This window comes from Tupaia chinensis, unplaced genomic scaffold (assembly GCF_000334495.1).
Source record: "Tupaia chinensis unplaced genomic scaffold, TupChi_1.0 Scaffold000197_1, whole genome shotgun sequence".
NCBI lineage: Eukaryota > Metazoa > Chordata > Mammalia > Scandentia > Tupaiidae > Tupaia > Tupaia belangeri.
In genome coordinates, this window is record NW_006159672.1 from 6,090,232 (window position 1) to 6,110,973 (window position 20,742).

A 20,742-nucleotide genomic window follows, 5' to 3' on the forward strand; every position below is an offset into this window, starting at 1 on the left:
GGCGTCTATGAGTCTATGAGTAAATTACTGGCCACCAGGCTCCACCTTATTAGGGCTTCTGTTATGCATGCATGGCTTTTCATGAAGTAAATGCTCTCAACTCTGAATAAGGGATCCAGGAGAGTCATGAGGTTTATGTTACCTTCTTGCATAGAGAGGAGGGAGAAATTCAAAAGTCCTTCAGGCTTAATCAAGATACTTCCTGTTTATGCCTTTCTGAAAACAGATGTCAATATAAATGTTATTACTATGGCAACAAATCACTAAGTAAGGTGACCACTAGCGTTGCAGACTTTTACATGTTGCAGGTTTCTGCTGTAGCAGCCATTTCCAGAGTCACAAATAATACTTCTAAAGGTGCTCATACTCACAGAATACAGAAAGGGTGGCTCCTAGGACCTAAAGAAAGGACAAAGGTCCCGTAGCAGTCAACCCACTGTTTCCCTCAGCCAGCTTTTTAATTTTTAATTTTATGTTTTTGCCATAGGGCACGTGTGCTCACCAGAGGGAGACAGAGACTGAGAGGGAAAATGAGAAATTACCCTTCCACCCAGGGTGGATGGCCATGCTGCAATCCTGTCTCCTCCATTCTCCTCCTGGGATTTTGGGCACACATATACATTTACCCAGCATGATTTTTTTTTTTTTTTGAGAGGTTTTCGCTATAGGGCGCATGCGCTCGCCAGACAGACAGAGAGAGACATAGAGACAGAAAGCGAGAAATCACCCCCCGGGGGGATGGTCACGCCGCAATCCCTTCTCCTCCATTCTCCTCTCGGGATCTTGGGCACGCACGCACACGCGCCCGGTGTGAGATTTAAGCCACCGGGTCCGAGACGCGAACCGCGGTCGACTAAGTGCGTGGGAGTCCAGCGACATAGCCATTACGCTAACTGCTGGTTCCCCCCAGCATGATTTTCAAGCCACCCGGTCTGGGACTTGAACTGTGGTTGGCCATGTGGGATCTAACTCCTTAATCACTATACCACCTGCTGGTCCCCCTAACAACTAGTTTTTTTTTGGAGAGGTTTTTTGCTTGTTTGTTTGTTTTTTTTGCTATAGGGCGTGTGTACTTGCCAGACAGACAGAGAGAGACAGAGAGACAGAAAGCGAGAAATCACCCCCCAGGGGGGATGGCCATGCTGCAATCCCTTCTCCTCCATTCTCCTCTCGGGATCTTGGGCACACACGCACAGGCGCCCAGCATGAGTTTTAAGCCACCAGGTCCGGGACACGAACCGTGGTCCACTATGTGGGAGTTCAGCGACATAGCCATTATGCTAACTGCTGGTCCCCAACAACCAGCTTTTTGATGTAGAATAGTGTCTGATTTTCCAGATGTGCCAAGAAAGAAGGAAGAGTTTTATTATCTTACTGAGATTCCTTTTACTGGCATTTAGGCGGATCTGTGGTCTCAAAACTGAGCATTACAATGAACTTGCACTGAGGGGAAAGAGCAGACCTGAGAAGTTTAAAACTTTCACTATAGCACAGAAGGGTCGCAGGTGGAGGCATGCATGCACATGTATATGGAAACACACATACATAGGTGGAGGTATGTGTGCACATACATGTGGAGGCACACATGTGCATCTGTAATTGGAGACCATGCCAGCTGCCAACAGGAAATTTCTTAACTGATAGATGATATATATTACCTTCAGTGTATTTTATAAACAGTGTGATTTTCCAAGTCTTTCTTGGATTGAGATCCCTAAATGATTTGGATTTTAAAGATGACGTTGGAGGTAGAATGGAGTTGTGAAATTATGAGAGAAAAGGAGCTGCATGGTGGCACTGGTAACACTCGGTGGCTTTCTGTGGAAAAGGCAATAAATATGTTGGGCTGTCTCAAAGTCATGATGCATTTTTGCATAGAAAGCTATGTCGTGACTTTCCTGAAGACCTAATCATTGCAGTAGCTAATACTGACATCCTGTCTGCCATGAACTGCTCATGTAGTGCTGTCCTGTGAGGGAGGTCTCATGAGCCCCTTTTTACAGGTGAAAACACAGGTGCACAGAGAGGTTCAGGAACTTTCACAAGGTCACACACTGAATAGGTTTTAAAACCTAGATTTGAACCCAGGCCATCTAGCTTCAAGGTCAGTGTTTTGAACATCTGCTTCTACTAGCTCAGTAAATACAGAGTTCTAAATATGCATATAATATAAATATATACAACAGGTAACAATAGCACTCATGAAAGTTTTTTCTAATTTACCTCTCGTCCTGCCATCCTATAGCTAGAAAGTCATATACATACACATTTGACGTGACTAAAGTCAATGTATATACGTTCGTCTTCTATCTTCCCTTGTTTTATTTATGATGGTGATTTGAAATTCCTGAGTTGAGTCAAACTGTTCCTGAAATCACAGTTATTGATATTACTTTTGTGTGACTGTTTATCATAGGTCATGCCACAGCAAATGTCTTAGTTAAGGGTCTTTTACTTTCCTTTTAATTGCTGCCGTAGTACCAGACAGGGCTATTGCTATTCGCTAATTGGGCGGACATTTCTAGGGGATGCTGAGAGCCAGGTGCTATGGCAGGTGCTGGGAAAAGAGCCATGAAACTCAATGTGGGGCCCAAGAAGGAGAAAAATGATTTTTTATAGCTATGGGATTCAGTCTGGTGTCAAAGGATATTCAATACGAAAAGTGATGTGCTTAGAGACAGCCTGCAACTATCCAGGAAGTCACTCTCCATGCTGAAAACTGCCTGAAGAAGTCCTAGCTCTTTTCTTTCTGACTTTTGTGTCTATTGTTTAAATAATTTAAGGGTAAAATATTATGGTGTTTTTTTTTCCTTGATATGTATACTTACAGTTGTTAATAGTTTTTTGACAAATGCTTTTTAGATATTTTAGATATAACATGTAAAGTTTAGTTGGCTTACAAAACATTTTCTGATTCTGTCTTCTTTTCTGTGGAAGCAATTGCATCTCCAAAGGAATGCCCTCTCCATGATTCCTAAAGATTTCTTCCAGTTACTGCCAAACCTGACTTGGCTAGACCTCCGGTATAATAAAATTAAGACGCTTCCTTCTGGGATTGGATCTCATAAGTAAGTCGTATGTTTATGTTTTCAAATTAAATAAAAAAATATCTCTTTAGAATGTGTAAGTGCTGGGCAAACCCATGACATGGTGGTGGTTAAGGTGGCTGGATCCCACGTTGCTGGCTGCCTCATTTGAATCCCAGACCCAGAAGTGTATGTGTGTGCGCGTGCATACCCAAAATTTTGAAAGGAGTAGAGATGGCGTTGTCACATAACTATGCCCCATGGAGGATGCTTTTTCACTTTCCCTCTCTCTCTTTCTCTCTTCATGTGCCCTCTGGCAAACTAAAAAAAAAAAAAAAGAAGAATGAATAAGTGTTTGTTCTCTTTCTGCTTGATTTCTACCCTTTTTTGCATGTTTATTTCAGAATAGAAGCATTTAATAGTATTTTTAAAGTTAGCTAAGTGGTGCACTGGCTGAATATACCTAATGCACATAACTGGAATTATAATTTGGGATATTTGGGTACTACAAAGAATGCGAGTAGCCACAGCTCCTTTGCTGGGCAGTCCATGTGGTTTTTGCAAAAGCTGATTCCATCTCTGACTCTCTCTGTGTGAAGCTACCTGAAGTTCTGCAATACCTCTGATGAATTAAAACCAGTTACTTAATTCCTGAGAGCCAACTGTGTCAATTCTTGAAAAATAATGAGAAATTCTTCTTGTTCTGGAAAAGGAGAAATCCCCCAGTAAGCAGCTTGTGCTATTCTGCCACATTCCTGCCCCTCTGATTCCAGAGCTCTCCACTTAGAGAGTGTAGTTCTACCCTGTTATTGGAATGTCTCACTTCATTTCATCCTTCTCCCTGTAGAGTTGTTCTCCTGCCTTCAGTGCCCGTGTCCTTCTGTGCCCGTGTCTCCTAGCCTCCTGAAACCAATACATCCCGACCTCTTTGGTAAACACTCTAGACACACCTCTCATTCATTCATTCATGGGGCAGAGGGAAAGGCATCTGCAAAGGCCCTGAGGTGGGTGTGTGCTTATAGGTGGAGGGATGGCAAGAAGACCAACATGATAAAGTAGAAGAGGGAACATGGCAAGAGATGAGTCCAAGGAGGGTCGGCTAGAGCTTGTAGGTCCTGGTCTCAATTTTGAATTTCAGTTTGAAGGAAATGGGAAGTCATAGGAAGGTTACATGAAGAGGACTGGAATCTTGCTTGACTTTAAGATCACTCTAAGGAGAGGAGGCTATTGGGATGAGAGTGGAAACAGGGAGACCAGTTAGAAGGCCGCAGCAGCAGTCCAACAATCCATGCAAGAAGTGGTGGCCTGAATGGGGCTGGCCTCGGAGAGGGTCTTGCTTGGGAGATTCTGGTTGAACATGAGACATGAGGGGAAGATAAGTGTCGAAGGTGAACTCCAGTTCCTGCCTGGGTCCACGATGGCCACTGTGAAACAATAGGATAGAGGCATGGAGAAGGCCCATCTTTTACCATGAACTCACTGTTGTTAACATATATATATTTTTTTTTTTAAGAGATTTTTGCTATAGGGCACATGTGCTTGTCGGAGAGACAGAGAGAGACAGAGAGACAAAGTAAGAAATCACAGGCACGTTTGTTGGTCATGTGATGAGAGCTGAGCTCTCGTTTCCACCCCGTCCCCACAACTGGACCTAGGTGGCCTCAGGAGTCTATGAGCCCGTAGTCTAGAGTGGTTTGGGAAGGACTTTTTCTTCACGAGATCATCATCCTCTGTGTTTAGGGTAACTCAGTGCTCTTTGTCCACAAATTATTTTAGTCTTAGCACTCAGTTCTGGAGAGTAATTGCTACTAAGAGTATAAAAATAAACTCTAGCCTATTCCCATAAGTGCTATTCTTTTTCCTAAAATAAGTACACGGTTCTCAAATTTTATAATTCTTTGATTTTGCCAGTCAAAGCCAGCTGCTTAATGTTGTTTAAGATGTAATTTTGCCTGTGATTTTAACTTCTTATATCATTAAAATTAGTTGCTAAAGAGCTGAAACATATTAATTAGAAATTTTAAGTAATTATGGGCTTACTAAAAGCCTTAAACTTTTCAAAAAAACACAATTAAGACAATGACAGTATTAAAGTTCTCCCACTTCTCCATGTTTTGGACGTGTGAGCTTGCTAGTAAGAGAGAGATTTAAAAATTATAAAGCAGTTCATTTGTCTTTTTAGGCAAACGAGTCCAGTTTAGTATATAAATTTATATGTTCAACTAGAAATCAATGAAATGAAATAATCATTGAATAAAACTTTGAATCACAGTATTTAAGAAATTAGCATTATAAGTTTATCATTTAAAATGTGCACAGGTTTTTTTTTTTTTAATTGCTAGAGGGCACATGAGCTGGTCAGAGAGAGACAGAGATAGAGAAAGAGAGAGAGAAAGAAGGAGAAAAAGCACCCCCCAATGGGGCACAATCCCTTCTCCTCCATTTCTTCATCCTGCCTAGATTTTGGACATGCACACACATGTGTCTGGTGTGTTTTGAATCCCTCCCATACCAGGAGCTGGGATTTAAACCACAGTCAGTTATATGGGGTTCAGCTCCTTTCACCACTACACTATGGGGCTGGCCCAAGAATACTTTAATATGTTATTATATAAGGTAGAGAAATCCCTTTGTATTTTCAGGTTAATGTTAATAAGCTTGCACTCCACTAAAATAGAACACAGCATCACACAAGAAGGCTAGAATGCGCTTGGCTTTGAGGAAGGCCTGGCATAGGAGAGGCTGAGGGCGCTTTTTCACTTCCTGCTGCCGTCCTCAGCATCTGGAGGCCTCTGTTGATTTTAGAGAGCAGCTGCTGTCCTTGTGGGCTATTTTTGTATTAGCAAAATTAAAAGGGGATTAAACCAAAAATGATGAGCTGGAGTAACAACACTGAGATAATCTGCCTTATACACTTCAAGAAAAGGTTACTGCCTAAAGTTTATTGCTTAAAATCTTCAAATAATAAGGAAAATCCAGAAAGTAAGTGAAAAGGAAATTGTCTAGTCCTTAACTAATCTGATTTTCCTTTTGGGTTGCCAGTCAAAAAATAAGTCTAAATTTAAATGAAATGCTAGATGTCTCCATTTTATATCTGTGAAGTTATATTTTTCCCCTTCCAAATTTTTGAGACCCTTGTTAGCTGTGATATTGGATTTTATTTATATATATTTTTTATCTTCCAATGCGGAATGAGATTCAGGGGTGTCTTCCTTCGAATGCGTTTATTTTTTAATGGAATATGCATTCATATGTGACTGTACTCCTCCCTGAGAAACCGTTTCTGCGGGAGGGGAGCTGCAGATAGGAACCTGGATTGGTTTACACTCCAGGCCATGCCAGCTACCCTTGTTGATTGGCTGTGGTGCTACCCAGCCTTCCAGGAGCCAGGACCACATGCGGTTCTGGTGATGCTGTGATAAATGAAAAAGAAGGCATGGACTTTTCCCAGGCTGGGTGCTGCTGCAACTGTGTGGACTTCTCTGCAGTGGCAGGCAATTTTCCCTGGCCCAAATCCCTGGGTGTTCATGGGCTCAGCACAGCCTGTTCCCTGCTGCCATACAGGCATGATGAGGTCACAGATCAGCCCTGGAATTAGGTAGTGCAGCGGTTTTCAGTGATTCTACTTCAAAGAGCCTCTTGGTGAATCCCCCAGTATGTAACAGGTGCAAAATGGACAGAGGTCAGGAGTTCTGCCCTCTACCTGGGGTGAAATGGGGCTTCAGATCCATAGACTGAAAGCAAACCAAGGGAGCCAAGGTATTTGTGGTCTTGTTATGCTAAATTAGCTGGTGATGGCTGAAAAGTGAAGGAGGAAATGATCATTGATATATGATACAGTCTAAAGACTTAAATGTGATAAATAAGAATCAAATAAAATAAAAGATACAAGGTAGAGTTTAATATTAAATATCGATTTTTTTCCATTATCATTCAATTAGTAATTTTGTTGTTGTTGTTGAGAGAAAGATTTTTAATATAGGGCATGTGCGCTCGCTGGAGAGAGAGAGACAGAGAGACAGAGAGACAGTGATACAGAAAGTGAAAAATCACCCCCTGGGGGGAATGGCCATGCTGCAGTTCCTTCTGCTCCATTCTCCTCTCAGGATTTTGGGCACACATGCAACCGTGCCTGGTGTGATTCTTAAGCCAACGGGTCTGGGACTCGAACTGCAGTCGACTAAGTGGGAGTCCAGCAATATAGCCATTACACCATCTGCTGGTCCCTCAGTTAGTAAATTTTTATTGGATACCTTTTATCTATTCTGTCTGCCTATCTATGAATGAAATAATTTGTGCTAACTTTTATAAGCAATGACAATAGGTAGTAAATGAAAGAAGGGATCCATGGTCAAACACATTACAGAAATACTACCTTAAGGACAGTTGGCAGCATGGTGGTTAAGGCAGGTGGATCCCACTTGGCCAACTGTGTGATTCAAGTCCCAGACCCAGCAGCTTGAAAACCAAACGAGGCATATGTGCATGAATACCCCAAGTCTCAAAAGGTTAATGGAGGAGAAGAGGCTGCAACGTTGCCAACCCCCCTGTGGGGTGCTTTCTTACTTTCCCTCTCTACCCCTCTCTCCCTCTGCCTCTGGTGAGCACATGTGCCCTATTGAACAAAGAAAAGAAAAAGGAAAAAGAAAGAAAGAAAAATTCTGACTTAAACTATGTTACCCTACTTTTAAAGAAGTCTCAGAATCCCTAGTGTGTGAATGATTTATCTATAAACAGGGTGGGATAAACTATTGCAGAAGTCTCCCAAACACAAAGCATCTTCAAGCATTAGGATTCTTCACAACACACCTCAGGAAGCATGGGGATGTGATGAGGGTCATCAGTGGAAGATAAAGTCCAGAACAAAGGTTCTCAGCTAAGGCCAGTTTTGTCCCCAGACCATTGACAATGTCTAGAGACATTTGTGGTTGCCACACTGTGAGGATGGGTTGTACTATTGGCATTTAGAGGGAAAAGGCCAGGGACACTGACTGATAAGTACCCCACAATGCATGGGACAGCCCCACACTGAAAGGTGCCTGATCCCGAATGGCAGTAGTGCTAAGGCTGAGAGAGCCTCAGCCAGACCCTCAAAGTTAGAGCCACATTGCTAGTGGCAATAGACTGTGTGCTTGTGTTGTAAACTTACATATATCTTTTCTTCATCATCTTGTCTCCACCTCCATCTCCTATTCCCTCTCCTTCTTCCTCTTCACATTCTCCTCCTCCTCCTCCTCCTTTCTTCTTCTTCATTTGCCATAGGGTGCGTGTGCTCACCAGAGAGAGAGAGGTGGGGAGAAAGAGGGGAAGTGAGAAAGCACCCCCAGTGGTATGGCCATGCTGCAGTCCCTTCTCCTTCATTCTCCTCTGGGGACTTCAGGGATGCACACATGTGCACCTGACGTGTTTTTCAGGTGTCTAGGTCTGAGATTGCAATCACACAGTTGATCATGTAGGATCTAGCCACCTTAACCACCATGTCACCAGCTGGCCCCAACCTGATGCCTTTGGTTATCTGAAAAGTCACGATGTATTATTCAATGCAAAAATGCATCATGACTTTTCTGATGACCCAATATATCTTTATCAAAGTTGCCCCCTTCAAGAGAAGAAAAATGAAGACATGTAATGGCATTTTTAGAGATGATCATTTAATTTTCCACCTTTGAAATAATCTTTTTGTTTTGTTTTAAAGGCACTTGAAAACTTTGCTTTTAGAAAGAAATCCTATCAAAACGTTACCTGTAGAGCTGGGTAAGTGTTGAGACAATAAAATAAGGCATGACTTTTAACTGCTGTCTTTTGGAGTCATTGGACTCTATAATGGAGATGGTCAGGTACGTATGAGACATAGGAGGGTAAACTAAATTATACTCAAAACCCCTTCTACTTCTACAATTCTAAGATGATATAGTTTTTAAGAGCTGCTAATATTATAATGTGTATTACACATAAGAGTATGACGTACAAGCATTGATAGGAGCAATAAAAATGAAGAGCTTTGTTCCCAGCACACAGCTGAGGGAAACTTAACTGTCCTTGTACGTATGTCTGCAGGTCTCTGCCCTCCCCCATTACGTCTTTCTTGCTTTCCTGGAAAGTTCTATCAGTTATGGTGCATGCCCAGGATCCCTAGAGGAGAATGGAGGAGAAGGAATTGCAGTGTGGCCATCCCCCCGGGGGGTGATTTCTCGCTTTCTGTCTCTCTGTCTGTCTGGTGAGCGCACGTGCACTATAGAAAGTGTTATCAGTTATATATGCCTGAATAATATATCATTTAAAGTGATCTACTTCTGAACTTTTAATAAATTGAATTATATATATATATAGTGATTTACCTTCTTTGAAAAAAAAATTGCTATTGGACTCACGCACTCACCAAAGAGAGAAATATGAAGGTCAGGGGCTGGGCAGAGTAAGAAAGCACCCCCAGGGGGGATGGCCATGCCATAGTCTCTTCTTCTCTAGTTCCCTCTTAGGATTTTGGGCATGCACACACATGTACCCAGTGAGTTTTTCAAGCCGCAAGGTCCAGGACCCAAACTGTATAGTCAGCTGCCTGACTGATGTGGGATCCAGCTGCCTCAACCATCACGCCACTGGCTGGCCTGGTCATTTGCTTTTTATATTCAATACTATGATTTTGGGATTTATCCATGTGAACATGTGTCACTTCAGTTCACTCATTTTCGTTCATTTTCCCTGCTGTAACTGAGGAGGAGGAAGATATATTTTTCTTTGTTGTGCACTTACTAGGTTGTCGGGAAGGTCATGAAGTATTTTTCTGTTTTTCTATGCAAAAATGTGTCATGACTTTCCCAGTAACCCAGTGCTTCATCTCATAGATTTCTGCTCTTTATTAATTTTTGTCTGTTCTTTTAGTTCAATTTGCTAAGGTTTTCTAACTTATTAGGTTGAAAGTTCAGATCATTGATTTTAAATGTTTCTTTTCTAATGTGTGTTTACAACTATAATTTCCTTCTGAAGACTGCCTTAGTTGCATCCTGCATGTTTCAACATGTAATGTTTTTATCATTCAGCTCAAAATATTTTCTGATGCTTATTGACCCGTGTGCTATTAGAAATCTGTTGCCTAATTGACAAACAATTATCTTTCTGTTATTGAGTTCTAGTTAATCCCACAGTTTAATCTGATTTAATCACACAAGAACATACACTGTGTGATTTTGGTTATTTGAAACATTGAGACTTGCTTTCTGGCCCAGCATATGTTCTGTTCTGATGGGTGTGACCGTCTGTGCTCAAGAAGAATGTATTTTTCAAGTTGTTCTATGGTGTAATGTTCTATGTATCCTATCAGATCAGCTTGGTTACTCATATTGTTCAACTTGTCTACATCTTTGATTTTCTTTTGCCTTTTTTTCTGTCAGTAACTAAAGAAGTATTTAAAAATCCACTTGTCTGATATGTGATATTAGGGAAATCATCCATTCGGTGTGACGCTGGGTATTTTTTTTTGGGGGGGGACCCACCTTTCTGACATGAGCTAAGATAGGAAGGAGGAGGATTTACTTGCCTTTCTAAGCCTTGATTGTCCTCCGATTGAACTCTGACTTCTTGCCTGCTAGCACACAGCCATCTGCTCAGCCACACTGCCCTGGTCTTGGTACAGTACACGCAGGAAGCCTGCCCTGCTGGTGCTGCTCCTCCAGAAGGCTGCTGATTTTGGCATTCTTTTTCCTTTCATCATATTCCTTCTGAATTTTATTTGATTGTTTTGTGTTTAAAAATCTCTATTTCCTCAAGGGCCAGCTTGGCCCCATTCTTGTGGTCCAGGGCGGCCGTGCACAGTGGGACTCATACCATTGTCAGTGTGGTGTCCTGAGTAAATGAGCACAATGCAGTTCTTTACCAGGGTCTTGGTGCGGACCAGTTTGTTATTGGATGACTATAGGTAACATCAGTGGTTCCGTTTTTGCAAGCTCAACACTCTGAGCCCCAGGAAAAGTTCCCCAAGTCCAGCCTCTGGGCGTGGTGTTTCCTGTTGTCTGATTACACACAGACCGTGTCTGTGATGGGGGCCAATCTTAGCATTGGCAGCAGGACATGCCGGCTCATAATTGTGCTCTTTGTGGTGGACGTCCTCTTGCCTGTGGTCTTGTAGCATTTGTGCCAGTTGTCCCAACAGATACCCATCGCTCAGCACTGGCTGGGAAAAGCTATATATTTTTCACAGATGCCCTTTACTAAGTTAAGGAAGTTTCCTTCTAATCCTGGCATATTGAGTGTTCTTATTATGAAAGGATGTTGAATTTTGTCAAATGCCTTTATTATTATTATTATTATTATTATTATTTTGCATCTATTGTGATAATCTGTGGGGTTTTGTCCTTATCCTGTTGTTAAGGTGTATTACATTCATTGAGTTTCAGCTATTAAACCAACTTTGCAATTCTGGGATAAATGCCACTTGGTCTTAATATATCATGCTTTTAATATATTATTGAATTCATGTTGCTAGTATTTTATTGGAGATTTTTATGTCTATTTTCATATTGCTGTGCAGTTTTCTTATGTCTTTTTTGGCATCAGGATAATAATGACCTCATATAATGCGTTGTTCTTGGAAGAGTTGATAAAGAATTAGTACTCTTTCTTCTTTAAATGTTTGGCACAATTCACCAGTGACGCAATCTGGTCCTGGGTTTTTCTTTGTCTTTTTATTATTAATTGAATCTCTTCATTTCCTTGGTTTTCTAAGGCTGCTGTACCTTATTATGATATACTTACCACCACCCTTCCTTTGGAAGCAATACATATTAAATATATAAGGGAGAATGATACCCCTCCATCTGTTGTTCTTGTGTCTGAAATTATGACCTTCGCAGGGACTCAGATTCTTGGATGTCAGAGTCACACAGCATGATTCACAGTAGCCAAAAGGTGGGGACATTCCTGTGACTATCAACTGATGGATGTATAAACCGAATGTGGTATCTCTGAACAAGGGGGTTCAGCAACAAAAGGACAGAATTACTGATACATGGTACAACACGGGTAAATCTAAGAAACATCAGGCTCAGTATAAGAAGCCAGATGCAAAAGTTAAAAATTGTGAGACTTCTTTTATATGAAATGTCCAGAATAGGTAAATCCATAGAGATAGAACGATTGCTTAGGGCCTAATGAGGATGTGGTATTAAGAATAGTGAAGGGTGGGGTCAGCAGGTGGTGTAGTGGTTGGAGTGCTGGACTCTCACATAGCTGACCACAGTTTGAGTCCCAGACCTGGTGACTTGAAACTCATACTGAGCACATGTGTGTGCATTAGACCAGAGGCAAGAGGACGTCCTACTATAAGAAGCATCCCTTTCTCTGTGTGTGTCTCCAGTGACCTCACACACCCTATGGCAAAAATCTCTCTTGTTAAAAAAAAAAAAAAAAAGCGAAGGGTAAGGGGTTCCTTTTAAGGGTAAAGAAAATATTCTAAACTGGATTGTAGTAATGGTTGTACAACTCTGTGAAGGCATTAAAGAGTTTACACTTTAAATGGTAGAGTTGTATAGTACATGGATTATATTCAATAAAACCATTACAGTAAGAGAAAAAAAATAAGACCTTCTACATCAGAATGGCCTGGAGTTCTCATTGAAAACATATTCCTGGGACCAGTAGATGGCATAATGGTTACATTGCTGGACTTCCATGTGGGCCACCACGGTTCAAGTCCCAGATCTGGTGGCTTAAAACTCATGCTCGGCGCTTGTGTATGTGTTCCCAAAATCCCAAGAGGAGAACGTAGGAAAAGGGATTGCGGCATGGCCGTTCTCCTGGGGGATGATTTCTTGCTCTCTTTCTTTCTTTCTGGCAAGCACTCATACCCTGTAGCAAAAATCTCTCTAAATAAATTAATGAATGAATGAACAAATTAAATGAAATGTATTCTTGGGCCTCCTGAGCTGGAATCTCTGGACCTAGGCAATAGAATTTAAATAGAACCAGGTGTGTTGCTTGCACACAAATTTTAAGAATCATCCCCACAGGAAGTCAGTTGGGTCAGCACCATTCCCTTGGCACTGGAAACTTCTTTATTTATTTATTGTATTTATTTATTTATTTTGAGAGATTTTTGCTATAGGGCTCATGCACTTGCAAGAGAGACAGAGAGAGACAGAAAGAGAGAAATCACGCACCAGGGGGGATGGCCATGCTGCAATCCCTTCTCTTCCATTCTCCTCTCGGGATCTTGAGCACACATGCACAAGCGCCCGGCATGAGTTTAAGCCAGGGGTCCAAAGTCAAACCATGGTCTACTACACGGGAGTCCAACGACATAGCCATTATACCACCTGCTGGTCTCTGAACTGGTAACTTCTAAGCACAAACCCCATTTGTATTTCTTTGTTGCTCATCTAACACATTGCCATGAATGTGATGGCTTAAAACAACACACATTTATTCTGGTATAGTTCTGGAGCTTAGAAATCTAAAATCAATTTCACTGGGCCAGAATCCATGTGTCCGCAGGCTGCATTTCCTCCAGATGCTCTAGGGCAGAAATTGCTCCTTGCCTTTTTCAGCTTCTATTCCTTGCATCCCTTGCTTGTGGCCTCTTCCTCCATCCTAAAAGCCAGTGGTGCAGGATCTTGCTCAGCCATCACATTGTTTTCCCTGGTAATAGCAGGTCCCTCTGACTCCCTTATAAAAAATAGCTGAGATTACATTTAGGGCCTGTTTGAATAATTCAGGATAACCTCCCTTTCTCAAAATTCTTCACTTAATACACATTAATGTGTAATACACATTCATCACATCTGAAGTGTTCCTTTTGCAATGTAAGTAACGTTTGTATATTCTTTTTTTTAAAAGAATTATTTATTTAATTCCATTTGTTATTATTATTATTTTTAATTTGATGAGAGAGAGAGAGAAAGGAAAAACCAGGAAGCAAGCCTCCAGATCTAGGACTCGATCCAAACCATGGTTGACTATGTAGGAATCCAGCGCCTTTAACCACCACACCACCTGCCGACCCAACGTTTGTAAATTCTGAAAAATAGGACCAGAATATCTTCGGGGACCATTATTCAAACTATTTACTTGCTGTCATCTGTTCAGATTTTCTGTTTCTCTTGAGTCGATTGTGGTGGTTTGTGCCTTTGTAGGGGTTTGTTCATTTCATCTCCATTATCTAAGCTGTTGCCAGATGGCTGTTCCTTTCTCATTCCTTTTATTTCTGTATGGTTGGCATTAATACTTCATATTTCCCTTCTGATTTTCCTAATTGGACTCCCCTCTACCTTTCTTGGCCAATCAAGGTAAGGTTTGTCCGTTTTGTTACTCTTTTTGAATATACACTTTGAGTTTCATTGATTTTTCTCGGTGTTTTTTTTTTTTAATTTATTTTTATTGATTTATTTACATTCATTCACTGTACATCATTATAGCATGCAAAATGAGATTTTTCCATTCACAGTACACTATATATTGGCTCAATCAAGCACATCAACATATGTGTTATTGTGAACACATAATTTTCCATTTCTTGCTTTCTGTATATTTTGCCTTTTTTCCCATCCTTGATTCTCTATCTCACCCTCTGCCATCTCCCACCCTCCTCCCACACTGTGTCTGGTATCTATTGTTGCTTTCTCTGCCTCCCCCATTTTATTGTTTCACTAAATATCTTAATAAATCTAAATATTTTTTTCTATTACATGTTCCATTGATTTCTGTATCTCGCTATTTCCTTCTTTCGGCTTGATTCAGATTTAGTTACTATGGAAGGAACGGATATTATTATACAAACGAATTTTGAAAAGTGCCCACACTTGTGTAATCCTACCTTCAATCCACATATAGAATGTTCCTGTTGCCAGCTAAAATCGGTAGCCATTTCTGTGAATACTTAAGAGGGGAAGCAAAGAGAGAAACGAAATTTATTTAGTTGTGTTCAAGCACAGGGAGTGGCCGAAAGCTAACACGCCCACAACCAACTCCCAAAACAGAAATTTCCAGCGTGTTATAGACCATTACCTGTCTCATTTACCCATTGTTATCTATGAGATAAACCTAGCTAGTTCACTGCGACTCTTACCCTCATGGTTTTTTTTTTCCCAGAACTGTTCTGTGCACCTTTTTCTTCCATGTGATGATTATGACTCCATTTTTGTTCTCCCCCCCACAAAATTCAAATGCTTTTAATTTAAACCATTTTCAACATTTGCGTGGGAGTATTTATAACAATATCGACAGAAAAATACAAATGTACAGTGTGAGTAATGCCTGTATACAAGGTGGCATATACAAGAAAAAATTAAGAGATGAAAGTAGAGATAAAAGTTTAAATATTCCAGGAGATTAAGGTAACGTTAATATTTCCTAAACATAAATAAGAAAATATTATGATAAACCTTCTATTTCCATGCCCTGTTTTTGTTCTTATAGCAACATTGAAGCTGTTGATTCAGTCTTGTGACATACATTGACAGATTAAGGGACGCTACCACATATTTTTTAAGCTGTACTGTTTAACCAAATAATCTAAACTTCTCTGAGTAACTATTATGGTAAACAATAACATTATTATAATCTTCACAATTTAACCTGTTACTTTGTGTCCCTTGAGTAAATATTCCCATTTCTTAACATTTCTCACTTGGTGAAACCAGCAGGTGGCGTGGTGGTCAGGGCTCTGGACACTTACATACCCTCATGGAGTTTGAGTCCTGGACCTGGTGGCTTGCTTTCTCTCATTTTCTCCTCCTCCTCCTCCTCTCTCTCTCTCTCTCTCTCTCTCTGTGTGTGTGTGTGTGTGTGTGTGTGTGTGTCTGTGTGGTCAAATTTTAAAAATAATAATGAACAAATGAAAGAATAAATAAAATAAAATAAAAATTCTGGCTTGGGACCCTGGTCCTGGTTGCGGTTTGTGACCATTCCTTATAGCAAGTGGCTTAAATTTCCTCTTCTAAGCAAACAGGCTTATTTATAACTTTATGTATTATAATATGTACAGATTACATTAGTTACATATTACATTAGTTACAGAAGCTACAAGTATCAGTTAACTCTCAGCATAGGACGAATAAAGTAAAGCAAAAAATAAATAAAAAATTGTTTTTTTCCTGTTCTATTTCTATCTAGAAAGATGCCTCTTCCTAGTTAGCTTTCCCTCCACCCTCTAGTCAACCACTGTTCTGATTTGTTTTTACAGTATTTGAGTTGGCCTGTTGTTGAACTTCTTATTAATGGAATCATACAGTATATACTCATTTTAAGACTTTAAGACTCATGTTTTTGAAATTCATTTATGTTGCGTATCAGTAGTCTTGTTTCTTTTTATTACTGGGTGCTATTTAATTGTGTGAATATTCCACAGCTGTTTTCATTAACCTTGTCTCTTCTTGGATGAATATCTGAGCTCTTCCTAATTATTGTCTGTTTATTTGTTTATTTTTAGCTGCTGTGAATAAAACTGTTAAACACCTTATGTTCGAGTCTTTTGTGGATATATGTTTTCATTTCCCTCGGTTTAATATATACGAGTGAAATTGCTACATCATAAGTAGACATGTTTAGTAGGAGCCTGCCAGACAATTTTCAAAGTGATTGTACTGTGTTAAATTCCCATCAACAATGTTGAAAGTTCTAGTTGCTCCACGACCACCTCACCAACATTTGATTTTTTTAAAAGGCAAATCTCAGATGTCTGTCATATTTTATCCCAAATACTGAATAGAACTATTTTTTGTTTTGGAGAGGTTTTTTTGTTTTGTTTTGTTTTGTTTTTGTTTGTTTGTTTGTTTGTTTTTTGCTATAGGGCGTGTGCGCTCGCCAGACAGACAGAGAGAGACAGAGAGACAAAAAGCGAGAAATCACCCCCCAGGGGGGATGGCCACGCCGCAATCCCTTCTCCTCCATTCTCTTCTTGGGATCTCGGGCACTCACTCCCTGGTGCCCAGCGTGAGTTTAAGCCACCGGGTCCGGGACTCGAACTGCAGTCGACTACGTGGGAGTCCAGCAACATAGCCATTACGCTAACTGCTGGTCCCTAGAACTATTTTTTTTTTTAAATGTGAAAACAGTTACTATCATCTTCAACTCATTTTTATTCTGTAAAATAGTGTATAGGATGCTGATCAGTTTTTCTTCTCCATTGCAGGAAATGTAATTACACTCAAAGCACTGAACTTAAGACATTGCCCTCTGGAATTCCCTCCTCAACTTATTGTGCAGAAAGGATTGGTATCTATCTTGACCTTCCTGCGGATCTGTGCAATAGAACACTTCTTCCCTAGAGATTCAACTTTTCAAGGTTTGTGGGACAATTATTTCATTAAAACAGAAGTTACAGCTTTAAAAAAAAAATCAAAGTAGAGCCTGTCTTCTCTTTAATAATGTCAGGAGAAATATGGGAGCTGCATGTGTCCTTTACTGAACTTATACAGCATACACAAAACTTTATGCTGACCCAGTCACACCTGTATCTTTGCCTTGGTGGAGCGAGCAGATGGTGTGGTGGTTGAGGCACGGGACTCCCACATAGCCAACCACAGTTCAAGTCCCAGACTCGGTGGCCTAAAAATCACAACAAATATATCTTTTCCTTGGTCCTGTATTCATAAATTTATAAGCTCAATGTACATTATAGAACCTATCTACCATGGTCTTTGGTAAAATTCCCTGGGATCATTCAAATGAAACAGTTCTAACCTCTAACCAGCAGGTGATTGCTTCAGGAGTTACTTAGTGTTTTATTAGACAACTATATAAAAATAAGCACAGTGAAATATATATTATTCCTAGTTAGGTATGAGAACTTAGTGTAAAAATAGCTTTATAAGCATATTCTGTCTAATTAGCTTTTCGGTGACTACTCAGCAAGCTATTCCATATTGTCAACATATTGACCAGTCAGATATTTTCACATGCCCATATGTTCTGATCTTGAATAGATGTTGTAATTATACACAGAAAGAAGTAAAGTAAAATAGGGATAAATAACAATCATAATAAATGTTTATCAAAAAAGTAGATATTCTGAAATATTGACCTCAGAATATCTAAAATTTTACTACTTAAAACATACTTTTTCGGGACCAGCAGTTAGCGTAATGGTTATGTCACTGGACTCCCACGTAGTCGACTGTGATTCGAGTCCCGGACCCGGTGGCTTAAACTCACGCGGGGCACGTGTGCGTGCGTGTCCAAGATCCCGAGAGGGGAATGGAGGAGAAGGGATTGCAGCGTGGCCATCCCCTCTGGGGGGTTATTTCTTGCTTTCTGTCTCTCTGTCTCTGTCTGGTGAGCGCACGCGCCCTATAGCAAAAACCTCTCAAAAAAAAAAAACCTTTTTATAACTTAAGAAAATGCATACATTGGAATAGTCAACCAAGATAATTATACCTGTAGCATAACATATATAATTATGTGTAAATAATTAGGCCCATGTCAAGATCAGTGATCTTGCACTTTTAATCCAGAGGGCACATACTGAGAAATGATCTAGATGGTTCATATTTTATATGATCAAAAATCAATCACTGATCCTTGTATTTCACTAGGATTTTTTGTAGAAGTTTTATTTCTTTATTTTTTGAATAGACAGCATCTTGCTATGCTGTCCAAGTGGCTACAGTCTTGCAATCCTCCTTGGGAGCTTCAGTCTCCCAAGTGGCTGGGGTTACAGGTGCATGCCACCATGCCCAGCTTTATTGTATTTTAACAGTGTTCATAACAGGTCACCTTTTGTGCATTGTTCTGAAGTTCAGTAGGTTTGGATGCTCTTGATTTGAATGAGGAAATGTCCACAGAGCTTTTCTTACTTCTTGGTCTCTGGAGTTTAAATACAGTAAGGGAGGTCATTTAGATGTTAGGCCCCTGAAAAATGGCTGTTGTAACTTCTTCTCAGGATTTTAAAATCATGTGGAGCTTTTCAGAGAAAAAAGATTTATTACTTTTTAGCAAAAGAGGAGTAGAGAAAAACTTCTTTAGTGCGCTAGTCACCTTTCATTAATTGAAACTATTGGCTTTAGTTTTTCTGGTTTTGTTTTGTTTTTAATCATTAAGGTAAGCTTTCCATGGATGCTTTTACATTCTCAAGTGATTTACTCTTTGTAATTTGGCACTTTGAGGAGAGGTGATTTGGGCTGGTAGGAGACCAGAACTCTGAAATGTCAGAGAAGGAAAGAGAATGAGAGAGGAAAGGAAGAGTAGCTTTGCATTTTCTTTCTTTAATAAGTTATCTTTTATTATTATTATTATTATTTTACTTTTAACCACAGTATATCATTAGAACATACAAAATGAATTTTCCAAGCATGAATACACTGTATATTAGTCTGGTCAAAGATATTACCAGATACATTAGCATCAACAAATAATTTTCCATTTTTGTGACTCTTAAATGTTTTGTTTCTTTCTTTTTCTCCCTGATTCTTTCTCTCTCACCCTGCCCCATTTCTTACCCTCCTCCCACACTGGTTCCAGTGTTCACCGCTGATCTCCCTATTTTTATACCTTCCAATCTTTCAGTTTCTACCATACAGTACAAACATTCAGTATATTTTGAGTGGGATCAACTATACAATGCCTCTCTTCTGGCTTGCTTTGCTTGGTAGTAAATCTTCCATATTCATCCACTTTCTATCAAATGATACGGTCTTGTTTTTTATGGTCGAGTAGTATATATATGTGCCTCACATTTTCAATCCATTTATCTGTTTATGGACATTTGGATTGGTTCCCTGTCTTAGCAGTTGTGAATAATGCCATAAGAAACATGGTTGTGCAAGTGTTTCTCCGACTGAGTGTATTCCTGTCCTTTGGGTAAATACCCAGGAGTGGAATTGCTAGATCATGTGGTAGTTCTATTTGTAGGTCTTTGAGAAACCTCCATATTGTTCTCCACAGTGGCTGTACCAGTTTATATACCCACCAACAGTGTAGGAGAGTTCCCTTTTCACCACAGCCTCACCAGCACTTATCTTTCTTTATTTTTTTAATCTTAGTCATTCTGACTAGGGTTAGATGGTATCTCATTGTGGTTTTGATTTGCATCTCATAAAGGATGTTGAGCAGTTTTTCATATACTTCTTGGCTGTTCATGTATCTTTCTTAGGGAGTTGTCTGTTCAGCTCATTTGTCCATCTTTTAATTGGGTTGATTGTTTTGGTTTTTTGTTTGTTTTTCGGGTAAGCTGTTTGAGCTCCTTGCGTATTCTGGTTATCAGTCCCTTATCTGATTTATAGTTTGCAAATATATTCTCCCATTCTGAGGGTTGTTGACTCACTCTAATTATTGTTTCTTTTGCTGTACAGAAGCTTTTTAACCTGATGTAATCCCACTTGTCTACATTTGGGATTATTGCCTGTGCTTTTTGGGTTCTTATTTAAGAAGTCTTTGCCTACTTTGATGTTTCCAAGAGTTTCCTCTGTGTTATCCACTAGTAGTTTTACAGTTTGAAGTTGTAGGTTTAGATCTTTGATTCACTTCGAATTGATTTCAACTAGTGGTGAGAGCTAGAAATCCAGATTCATCTTTCTGCAGGTAGATACTCAGTTTTCCAGCACCATTTGCTAAAGAGGTTTTTCTTTTCTCCACTGGATTGTTTGGTGCCCTTTGTCAAAAATCAGTTGACTGCATGTTTTGGAGTTTATTTCTGGGGTCTCTATTCTGTTCCATTGGTTTACAGCCTGTTTTTGTGCCAATACCATCATGCTGTTTTGATTATCACAGTTTCCTAATATAGTTTAGG

General features: G+C 40.0%; 1 protein-coding gene across 3 annotated transcripts in view; it reads left to right on the forward strand.

Moving 5' to 3' along the window:
• LRRC27 (leucine rich repeat containing 27) overlaps positions 1–20,742 on the forward strand; it is a 59,896-nt gene that overhangs the window by 3,377 nt on the left and 35,777 nt on the right. For all 3 annotated transcript variants that reach the window (XM_014587243.1, XM_006146933.3, XM_006146934.2), the window contains exons 3-5: positions 2,938–3,068; positions 8,722–8,780; positions 17,149–17,301. In XM_014587243.1, coding sequence (XP_014442729.1) covers positions 2,938–3,068; positions 8,722–8,780; positions 17,149–17,301 — 343 coding nt within the window. The remainder of the gene's footprint in view (positions 1–2,937; positions 3,069–8,721; positions 8,781–17,148; positions 17,302–20,742) is intronic.